General features: G+C 39.1%; 1 protein-coding gene across 8 annotated transcripts in view; it reads left to right on the top strand.

Moving 5' to 3' along the window:
- The window catches only part of DACH1 (dachshund family transcription factor 1), a 372,289-nt gene that overhangs the window by 236,259 nt on the left and 123,930 nt on the right, over positions 1 to 12,100 (top strand). The window contains exon 4 of one of the 8 annotated variants that reach the window (XM_079972643.1): positions 3,659 to 3,703. The exons of the other annotated variants lie outside the window; for them this stretch is intronic. Within the exon in view, the coding sequence (XP_079828769.1) occupies positions 3,659 to 3,703 (45 nt within the window). The remainder of the gene's footprint in view (positions 1 to 3,658; positions 3,704 to 12,100) is intronic. 8 annotated transcript variants of the gene reach the window in all.

Below are 12,100 nucleotides of genomic sequence, written 5' to 3' on the forward strand. Positions count from 1 at the left end.
CAAGGTTATATGTGCTCACTGTAATAATTGAAAATTATTACATGCCTATGGGATTTGACTTGTTAATTACTGAGTATGAGTTCGTTTTTATTAATTATCAATACTTTCCTTCACATCTCAGCGTACCTTATGTACCCTGTCCAGAAATCATGAAAGCAACAGACTGCTTCGACTTGATATTATTTACTGTTCCAATTCACCTTTTGAGGATTAATTCCTTAGATTATTTGGACTACCCAGACTAAAGTTATTTATTTAGAATATTTGGAAGAAAATTAAAATAGGCCCCACATTTAAAAAAAACAACAATTAAATATACTTCACTGCTTAAATAGATAATGTAGCTAATTACAAAGAAGAAAGGCTGAGTTAAATATCAGGATTTGAAGCAATTTTTATGTCATTAGCCACTGTTGCAAATCCCTCCTCTCAGATCATGAGAGTATAAACCCCACATATTTATATTACAGAGAAATGCAAAATCCATGTTGAATATAGTAGCTCTGGGGACCAGCACAGTAAGTGCTTTGGAGAAATGCAGGCTGACATTATTTCTTTGATTTTCTGTTTAAAATATTTTGCATGCTTAAGCTGCCTTTATCATATATTGTTTTCAGATCCTTGTCGAATCCTTCTGTTGTGTGTGCACTAAGCCCAGGCACTGTTAGCACGTCTGAAGTAACATCTGCTGTGTCTTTTTTGTTGCTGGGGTTCATGGTATAATTAGCTCTATATTTCACCAAACACAATTTTGCTCCCATGGCGGACAGAGCAGCATGAAGAAAACATAAATAATTGAAGATTAGAGAAACAGAAGGCAAAGTTGAGGTAGGTGGTTTGGCTGAGAAAAGGGTTAAGGAGAAAAGAAGGTCATCTCATTATGGGAAAAAAGCATTTTTATCAGGACACTTGTAAATGCAGTTGATTTCATTTCCTAGTGATTAATGCAAAATAGTAGGTTTCCCTACTATTTTCAGCCAAGAAGCATAGACACAATAGTATATTTTTATACTTATGTATATTTTTAAAAACAATAATATTTTAAATAATATAAGATTATCCTCTGGCCTGACCCACAAACAGAAAATTAATTGCAAAACAATTTTCCATTTTTCTCCATATACTCGGTTGGTTAAAAATGCAACTGTTATATATTATAATGCAAAGTTCACACCAGGGCATGCTCCAGAGAATGGCGAGCTAAAGCAGTTTCTCACATGCTATGTGGCCCGAGAGCCCATTATCCAAATAGCACCATCATTCTGACTTTGCAAATAGTGTCTACAAAGGCCAGGAAGAGCGTGAGGGAATTCTCAGCTTGCAAGTCCTCACCTCTTGCAGGTTAAGAGAGTTTACTTCCTTTGCCCAAGAGCCTCTGATATCCTGGAGCTAACACTGGCTTTTGTAATTCTCAAGAGGGCAAGGCATTTTTATACTCAGTTGCTACTAGTCATTGTATACAACAGAAATATTGCTTTATTTCTTTTTCATTTCAAAAAGGTATTCAGGAGCACCATGGTCCCTACCATTAGGCAGGGTGAGGTGGCCACTTCAGGCAGCAGATTTTGGGTGTCATGAAATAGCTGCTAGTTGGGGCTTGTGGAATTTTCTACCTGAGGTTAAGTCTATTGAAATCATTCAGATTCAATAATAGTTAACTCAGGTGCATAGCTGTCAACGTTTCCCTCTTTTTAAGGGAAATTCCCTTATTCCAAATAGGATTCCTCACAAGAAAAGGAAAAAGTTGACAGATATGCAGGTGGTCTAGTACTTATCACTTGATAAACAAGATTGCTCCGCCTACAAATAAAGTATTGGTTTCTACACATTTGGGGGACTTCTCAGATATGCAGAAGTATATAAATTAAAATAAAATACAGCCCATCTATCATCTATTTATCTCCAGGAGGTCCAAGCATGTTCAGTGATCTCTCAGAGCCTTGGAATGTAGAATGTCACTCTCAAAATAAATAAAATATGAAAACTGGGAGGGGAGACCTGGTCTGCCTGAACTCCTAAAAAACTGATTGTATCCTAGAGGAGTTCAGGGTTGGTGACTGGAATCCCTAACAGGAGCATTTCAGTTGGGGCAGTGGTGAGGAAACTTTTCCAGCCTGAGAAGTTCTCTTCCTTCTGGGCAACCTTCTAGAAATGGAATGACAGTGGTTGATGGGACCAGAAGCAAAGGTAGGTAGCAAGGGATAGGCCCCTTCCTTATGTACAGTAGGCTGCATTTCAGCCATGCCAAAATCAAAAGTTACAATTCAAGGACTCATTCTATACAGGCAAAAGCACTCGATGTGGGTCATGAACTGGGGAGAATCCTGAGGGCCGGAGAGAAAAGCTTGGAGGGGCTCTTCTGGCTTGGAGGCTGGAGGTTCCACATCACAGTGTTAGATGGTAAAGAAACATGGCAACACTTGGGGGATCCAGTTTGTGTCTAGGCTTGTTTAGGTATGCCAGAGCTTACTGCTAATTTTTTTTCTTGTGTATAGCACCGAATGGATGACAAGGCTGCCCGAATAACACAGAAAAATGTCATTTCCATATTCTTGCTTTCCAGCTATATACAATAAATCATTTTCTTGAAAAGATAATAAAGCACCAACTGAGTGCTGCTTTAATTCACATAGAGAGAGATCTTCAGTACTTTTTTAAAACAATGTAATTAGGAAAAGACTTGATTTGTTAAAGATGCATTTTTATTTTCTGATTTTATACATCCGACAGCTGTTAAAGAAGTTTTAAAAAGGTTAAGCAGTAGGAAAATAAATTCTATTTCCACTTTGCATTTGAAGCAAAAGAAGTAATAAATCACCAGCAATTAACTACACATTTATAAGGTTTGAAGATATCTGCTGTACCATTATATTTGCAGATGACTGTTCACATGTTTAGGAACTCTGGAGAAGCAAATTTCCCGAAAGCATGGAAAAGGGTCCTTTGTATGAATGTGCAGAGGTGTTTTCAAACCTCCCAGTGAACAGAATGGTACAGATTTGGGACTGAGTTTGCAGCTATGATGCCTCCCCATTCCATGTCCATTACATGCACCAGACATGTCGAAAACTCTGGTCAAGTATAGCTGTATACTGTATACACAGTGGCGTAGCGTGGGTTGTCAGCACCCGGGGCAAGGCAAGTAATTTGCGCCCCCTAACCCGTGGATTTGCGCCCCCTAACCCATGGATTTGCGCCCCCTAACCTGTGGATTTGCCCTAACCCCAGATGTTGCGCCCGGTGCGGCCGGGCCCCCCTGCACCCCCCACACTACGCCACTGTACCTACAGCCTTATCACATTCTCACTATATGTTTTTGGTTGCACAGTCAAAACATCCTAGGTGTGATAATTAAAAAATGTAATGCCACAGGTAGCCTTCAAGAGATCTGCAGTCTCTGCTTTTTCTCTATTAGCCTGAGCCTCTCATTTTCAATAATAATAAGCGGTCTGCAGGATGCTGTAAAGGTTGCTGATACAATGTATATAAGACTCTGAACATTTGATGTGTGCCATTTAAATGATAACTTCTGTTATTAAACTTGTTGTAACAACTGAACAAAGTTCTTGCATGCGTAGACTACGCTTCACAGTTGTTGTGTTTGTTTTTATTTATAATTCATAATTTGGGCATAACTGAATCATTTTTATGTTGCTAGGACACTCAACAAAATGGATTTTCAGTAGGAAAAAGGCAGTTAGATGTAAGTGCTAAATTTCTTTAAACCACATTTAATGTTATAATACATTTGCCATGGTATTGCTTTTATTGTGTAATTGGTATTTTCACAGAAGGTTAAGAGTGTCTTTTGTGTGGTTAGAAGTGCCCTTTTGAATTTTGCCTCCACCCACCCCTCCACCCCAAAAAGGGTTTATGAAAAGGACTGACTAGTCTAGTTTATGTTTCTGCTTTTCATAGGTCTTGGGCTAAACCTAATCTGTCTTTAGTTCCCACTGAGGTAGTAACTCCGTATCTTCATATCCATGCAAAAAGAGTCCTTCTACAGGCAAAAATTACCATGCCACACAGAAGTTGTGGCTAGAATTCCTGTCCCGGAAATGCCAGTTTTCTAATTGAGTTGGCTTGAAGAACTATTTAATCATGAATTCTAAAAAGGGGAAGGGAACTTTTTTGAAGTGAGGAGTAAAAGGGCCCTGCTCAGTGCCAGTAAAGAGACAGGAATTCTCCAATAAGGTTGTAGGTTTAGCTTGCGTCTTAGCTGTCACAGCCCTGTTTGTATATTTCTGGAGGAGATGATAATAATTTAAAAAGTTCTTCCAACAGAAAGAACTTAAAGGGGTGTATATCAAAAGATGGGATGCGAGACATTTCAGAAGCATAAAAAGGCACTTGACAGGAGGAATATTGGCATCTGTCTCGAGAGACAATGGAGTGTGCCTCCGGGGGTGAAGTCAAACCGCTGAGTTAGCAGCAGTGAAGTGACTTCCGCAGGGCAGAAGGCTCCCTCTTGGCCTTGCTGATGTGGTCCAGAGCAATATGTTTGGTACCAACTTGGCTGCAGGAGTTACTGGAAGAAGTCACACAACGCACCTTCCTACCAGATTTGTGTAGGGCTGGCATCCCCAAACTTGGCTCTCCAAATGTTTTGGGACTACAACTCCCATCATCCCTAGCTAACAGGGCCAGTGGTCAGGGATTATGGGAATTGTAGTCCCAAAACATCTGGAGGGGCGAGCTTGGGGATGCCCGGTGTAGGATTCTTCTGAATATATCCTGCAAGGCAGTAGAGGTTTAGGATCAGAGTTTTCCTTCTAGTTGGGCTATCTTCCCAGGTTGATGAGCCCCATCTGCCCCTCACATCCCTCAACAGCATGTCTAGAAACCACCTTCTTGAGTAGTATCTTTGCACAGGATGGACCAGATGGGCAGAGGAGCAAAGGAACCATGTCTTCTGGTTGCAGAAAGAGAATGAAAGAATTGAAAAGGGTATTTTATTGCTGGGGAAGTTTTAGTTTACTGGAGGGCTGGGGCAGGATTTCTCCACAACTTCATATGTTAGAAAAATGCCCTGAGATTAGTGTGAATTCTAGCATTTCCCCTAAATAATAGAAGATTGGCACCTGGAAAGTGCTTATGTAAACAATTTACTTTTAACTAATGCTATCTCTGGTTGAGCTAAATACTACATTCCCTTCTCTATGCTAAAATATGAAGTGTTGCAATTGCATTTTATTTTATTGCATGTGAAGTTTTCTCTCCCCTTCTAGAATCAAAAGTTTGTACCTCTCATTTAACGTAACCAAATGATGATAATTCACACTCCTTCCCCACCCCACGTCTCTGACGCCTTGAGAGATCAGTAGTGAATTGTTATTGCTTAAGCACGCTGGAGGAAATGTAGGTTTTGTTGGCTTCTTGCTTAAATAGAGGCGGAGGTTTGTAGACTCAGTAGACTGTCTTCCTTTTGTGGTCTAGCTTTTAGGTCTTTTTATGTAGTAATAATGTATTGCTGTTGGTGGCAACAGAAAAACGAAACCTGCCCACATTATTTCAGAGTCACTCAACCATTTAGACTTCCATGCTGTTGTAAAAGTTAACTGATGCCTTTTTTTTTTTTACTTGCCACTTATTTCATCAGAATCCCTCACAGATTGAGCAAAAGGATGTTTGGTGTTGAGGCTTTTTGTGAACTTGTCTGCTAGAACAAATGCAAAAAAATTAATTTTTTTTGGTAGTTTGCTGGTTACAGAGAAGTTGCTAGCTGACATAATCTGTGACCAACAAATGGAAGTGACACAAATCACAGCAAGGACGTTTGTAGTGAAGGTGATAGTTCCCCGAAATGCCTTTCTATCTGGCCAGCCATCATCTTGAGACTACTGGTGACCCCATGTACTCCTCATGTGCTCCCCACTTGGCTCTCATAAGGGTGAATTGCCCATGGATACAAGCTGTTAGCTACTAGAGTGCTTCACCGTTAGCAAATATACATACTGTTTTTCGTCACTTGTTGCTAAAAATAAGTATGTTCAGTAGACACCTCTACTTACAGCTCGTACTGTATCAAGTCCATAAATCAGTTAATCTGTTTACGGGGTTGCTCTCCTTTTTTTTTTTTTTTTTTTTTGTTAGCTACAAACAGCCCCTCTTTTCTTTTAAAATATTTGTATTGTTCAGTAAGCCCAAGACATATAAAAGCATTACCAATATTTTCTAATTAATATTTACTCTTTTCTAAAGCTATTATAAGGACACTTAATGCACAGCCTAAAATGAGAGTTGACAATTGCAAGTACAAACCAACCAACATTGTAATAAAATCAATACTTACATTTCCCTTGGGGGCACTATTTACTGTTTGCTGTGCCATTTCCTTAATGGAATAGCAGTTATGTTTGCAGAAACCTTGTAACTACCATCTTTATGTTTTAACTAAAAGCAGCTTTCTTGGAGAAGGTTGGGGGGGAAACAACCTCAAGTTACCATATAAAAATTGCTTTGAGCATTTTGTGTATTATTCATAGAATAACCCAAAGAGAATCACAATTATAATCGGAATGCTTCTGGATGTTCAGCACTGTAAATGAATATTTTGTCTCTTCCCTGGTCAGTATGATTTTAGAATAATATTTATGACACAAATGTACTTCAGTATTTAACACACTATGAATATGCATCTCTTTTAATGTGGTTGATAGTATCCCATCATTAAATTAAGTAAGAAGTATGCACTTTCCTTAACATGACAAATAATAAAATGAATCTTAATAGTTTATATTTTCCTTTGCAGTTTTCTTTTAATGGATAATAGTGAACCAACAATTAGAATCCTTATGCAATACGTTGCTATCATCATATATTACTTGTTTGTTAAGATTATTTATAACCCACCCATCTGTAGTTACCAGGGTGGGATACAAGGCATAATAGAAACAGCCAATCAAAATAATAAAATAATTAGTAGTAAATGATGTCGACATCCAAACAACCCAAATCACAAACAATAAATGATTGTGCCATCGCATAGGAGGGAATGGCTGTAGCTGAGTTATAGAGTATCTGCTTCACATACAGGAGTCCCAGATTCAATTCTTGGCATAAAGGACCCGATGGTGAGCAGGGTCGTGATGCTCACCTGACCTCTGCCCAGTTACATCACTGCTAATAGCAATAGAAAAACAACAACAATGACCATATTAAAATACATATTTCTTACCCACCTCATTACCAGAAAGTCCCTGGGCAGGTTACAACACTATAAAACACAGCATTTACTATTATATAAACCTGCTTATTAGTAAATTCACTTACTTTGTGAAAATCAACATTTTCACCTTTCAAAATGTAGATTTCTTCATGTACATGTTAGGATATAGAGAAAATATGCATAAATATTCAGAAGGCCAAAGGAAATGTAGCACACCTCCGCAATCTTTTTTGTAAGACCGGATGCATGGTCTTTCTGATGAATGAAGTTCACCACCACTGTGCCCCTTTCAAGGTAATGAAAGTGCCATGTGTTCATCTTTAGCACAGTGTATCAAGACACCACATTGTGCATAGCCAAGGCCTCTGGATTTCCATTTTGGTTTTATCGTTGCAAGGGAGAAAGTTGCACCTTGGCATAATCACCATTCTGACCCCTTTTCTGTACCGTTAATTAGGAAATAGCCTTCCATTTCCTCTTTCTCTTCAAGGTGTTTGATGAGTGCTTTGGGAGAGAGGCCATGGAGATTGCAACGTTTGAACTTCACCATAATTGGAGCATTTCCGAGGGACTGTTTTTATAATCCCTTTAGTGATTCCATTCATGGCCCAGCTGACTTCAGCCTTTTTCTTCAAGTAGGTAATTTCTGCTGGGTAAACATTTAGCTCCTTGCATATATTCCCTTTGGGTACCAGAGGAGGTCCCCACAATGGCTCAAATGATCTGATCATCCTTAAAAGCAAACTCCAAAGGGGGGTGGGGTGGCGGCTTGTACAGCCCATAGCATCACCCATGACGTAGTTGAAGGTCATGATGTGTGAATGCAACCCATTCTTCAGGATCAACCGCTGGTAGTTCTTAGGCAGCCTGTTGTCCAATGCCATGAGGTGCTTGGACCTGGAGCCATGGCACAAACGCTACCACGTGTACATGGCATCCATGCTTCTTCTCCAGAAGTAGACCACAGAATACACTTTTGCTGGAAATACCTTGTGGTACCACCTCCCTACCCAACTCAGGAGGTAGCGGGCGCAGGGTAGTGGTGCATTTGCACTGCACTGACTTTGCTGCTGCCTCATCTTTCCCACTCAGAGTGGCAGCAACACAACCAACTAGAGATCAAGTGAGCATTCCTCCCCTCAAATCTTCTACTGCTGGCATATCCAGGTAGCACTGGGAAATATTCAAGAGACCTTTGCACCTTACGTACTGTTCTGGTGCTTTAATATATGTTTTAATTTTGGTAAGCTGCTTTGAGACCCATATGTGGTGAAGAAATAATAATAATAATAATAATAATAATAATAATAATAATAATAGTGACAGTGTCAAATGACAAGTACATCCTAAACTGTGTAACTAGTCCTTCAAGGGGAATTCAAGCCTATCCAGAATGGGTTATACACCTAGTTTCCAGATGCAGAAAATGAACTCTCAGCACCTCCATCTTGTCTGCGTTTAGCTTCAGGTTACTGGTGTTTATCCACCCCATTACTAAATCCAAACACCTAGTCAGCACCTACATAGCCTTATCTGACTGGTTTCTCTTCAGCTCACTAAAAACCATTTGATGACCTCACCCAGATGCATCATATAGATGAGATCATGAGGGACAAAATGAGACATTGCAGAGCTCTACATCACAAGTGCCATGGCGTTGATCAAAGGGTCTCCCCACCTTCCATTGCAAATTTCTGAAACTGACCCTGAAGGTAGGAGCAGAGCCACGATACCACCATTTCCCCAGCTCCCACCATACAGAGTGGATGCAGCAGGATACAATGGCTGATAATATCAAAAGCTCCTAAGAGGTCCAGGGGTATGAACAGCTTTTGCACACACCCTATCTCTCTCAAGATGAAGGTCATCCATCAGACTGAAATCAGTCTGGTCTAACTGACTTCATCCAATTGTGCTTGGAAATGAACCACCACCTTCTCAAGCATCTTGACCAAAAAAGGAACATTAGCAAGCAAAGCAGGTGATAGTTAATACAGTCTCCAAGATCCTAAGAAGACTTCTTAATGCATTCCCCCTTTCTAGTGGAAGGCTATAGCTCCTCACTTCCTAGGGTAGTGTATTCCAGAGGATAGTATGGCAAGAAGATGCAAGACTGATGTGTGATGGAGCAAGGGACAGACAATGCAGCAATAGTTTTACAATATTTTGTTTTCATTTTTCTTTGTGTAGTTTTTGTTCAGTGACAAATAAGTTTGTTCTCATCTCTTGATCTTGGTTTGGATTTGTTAGCTTTCCTTCTTAGGCATTGCCATGAGGAGTGTCTTCCATGTCAAATGTAGCTTGTCTCTAAGCTAAAGCTGCCATTCTCTAAAGAAGTCTGTAGCAACCCTTCCTATCTCCCATGCTTCCTTGTCATTCTAACACAGATGTGTGAATCTTTCTAAGCCTGCAGCTAGAGGACATGATTTAGCCTCTGGCCATTAATGGATTACCCACTACATTAGATCTTTGTCTCATATTGTGGTTGGAATGTAGACATGATGGTTATAGATGTGATCACCCCCTCAGAGTGAGAGGACAAGAATTGCAGGTGGAGCTAGCAGGGATGTAAGGTTGCATTGAATAAGCACAAAAACAAAGTTTTGGGCAGCCCTTAGGATATCTGTAGGGCACTAAATATGGAGATAATATTGGATCCCAAAGGCCATGTATAATTAACTAGCAAGGGCTATCATTATATAAACTTGTAGCTTGTCATATTTTTATCTATAGTGGTACCTCGGGTTACATACACTTCAGGTTACATACGCTTCAGGTTACAGACTTTGCTAACCCAGAAATAGTACCTCGGGTTAAGAACTTTGCTTCAGGATGAGAACAGAAATCATGCGGCGGCGGCACAGCAACAGTGGGAGGCCCCATTAGCTAAAGTGGTGCTTCAGGTTAAGAACAGTTTCAGGTTAAAAATGGACCTCCAGAACAAATTAAGTACTTAACCCAAGGTACCACTGTATTGAATTTTATGCCTTGTATCTTTTTAATAGATGTATTATTTAAAAAGAAGTTCTGCTTAAACCATGTAGCCTTACTTCCATGTGGCACTTTAAGGATTAGGACAGAAATGCTCTCTTAAGCTTTCACTAAAACATATCAAATGGTGCATGGCATATTTTTGTTAGATAGGGTCCCTCCTCTCCTTATTCAGAAACTCCTGCTGACTTTAGAAATAGATAATAAAATTTGAATCTGCATGTGTTTTGTTGAAGGCCAGCAGCAAATTTGTTTCATTAATTATAGTCAAAATCACTGGGTGAGCAGCACTATAGACCCATTCAAAGAAACTTATTTTGAAACAGGATATTAGAAGTATACTCCATAGGGCAGCAAAAGTTGCTTTATGTAGTGATGGTAGTATATTTGGAGTGTGATAAAGCAGAGCTCTTGTCAAATCTAAATCTTTAATAAACATACAAAATGTTGCTCTGCTCTTCACGTTATACTGAGGCTCTGAGCTCTGAGCCTCTTTGTGATTCCTCTTGAAGATCTGATTGTTGAGAATGAGAGTTACATTATTTATATATAAAAAACCACAGTCCCCAGCCACATTATTACGTATGGCACACAATATCTTCCAGACTGTCGCTTTATGTCAAAAGCTTTGAACAGCCTTCCAGTACTTACCAATTGCCAGTTGATACAGAATCAGTGCTATATAACAGCTGCAGTAACAAGGTGTTACTGCCTTTACTTTAATCTACCTTTCTCTCTTGCCAGTTTATTATGTTTTGAATTTATGCTTTTTGTAGATCTGTGAGCTATCTTTCTTATGGAAATTAATCTTTTTAGAAGATTTGTGCTCTCATTTTCAAACACTAATACATGCATTCAAGTATCCCATTATTCAGGACCAGCTGGCTTTTTTATCTAGTGATATTTACTTCAAAAAGCCAAGCTAAATGCTATCATAGATTAATTCTAAGGGCACAGGAGAGCTTTTTTGGGGAGAAAAAGAGATTTGGTAATTACTTAGAATATTGCAATAAAATCACAGAACATGTCAAAAATGTGTTATCTAATTTGTCATAATGGAAAACCTAAAAAAAAAAAGGAGACAAAATGATAATTCACTGAAGAAAGGCATTCTTTGAAGATTGTGGGTGTGTGGCAGGTGTCGTCATCTCCCCCCCCCCCATAGTCAGAACACATATAAAGTCTAAATCTGTAAAGCTTTATAACAAACTGATTACACATGTAAATAGCATGTGTAGGAGACAGGCAAGGGAATCCAGACATTCATTCTAAGCTACTTTAAGATATATCAAATCAAGTTAAGTTGTTAAGACATACTTTTCTATATTCGGGTGAAGGTCCAAAATCTGGTGAATGTTATTATTCAAAGCTAAATGCTCCCAAAATGAAGGATCACCCATGATTGTCGACATTCATCAAATATTTTGAGTATCATAGGCTCAGTTCAAGCACATCCCTTATCTTTTATACTTATTTTTTGTGGTTCAAAGGAGTAGTAGCTTCAGATGATTACTGACCTATAAGATTGGGGGCAGGGGGTGATGAGATAATCTTGGCTCTCCACCATAATGAGGAACGTCTAGTATTAACTGAGTGGGATGAAGATAGGAGCAGGCCTCAGTGGGAATAATCACTCAACATAACTTGCATATTTAGCTGTAAAGGTTAGGGCAGATTTTATTTAGAATATTTTAGTATAATATATGTGCTGTTATTAGTTTAGTATTTGAGTGTTATTGGCACAGCTGATAGCTATACATTGAGTGTAAATTAAACGGAATGTGATGCTCAGAATTTACTTGTATATGTTTGAAAAGTTGGAAAACATAATCTAGGTTTGGGCATCCACAAAATTCACCTGGACCATCAGCACTTGGATATTCACAAAATGTTGAAAATTTTCTGTAACATAACTCACACGTGTGTGGTTGTATGTAAGCG

This window comes from Podarcis cretensis (assembly GCF_951804945.1).
Source record: "Podarcis cretensis genome assembly, chromosome: 4".
In the NCBI taxonomy this organism is placed as follows: Eukaryota; Metazoa; Chordata; class Lepidosauria; order Squamata; family Lacertidae; genus Podarcis; species Podarcis cretensis.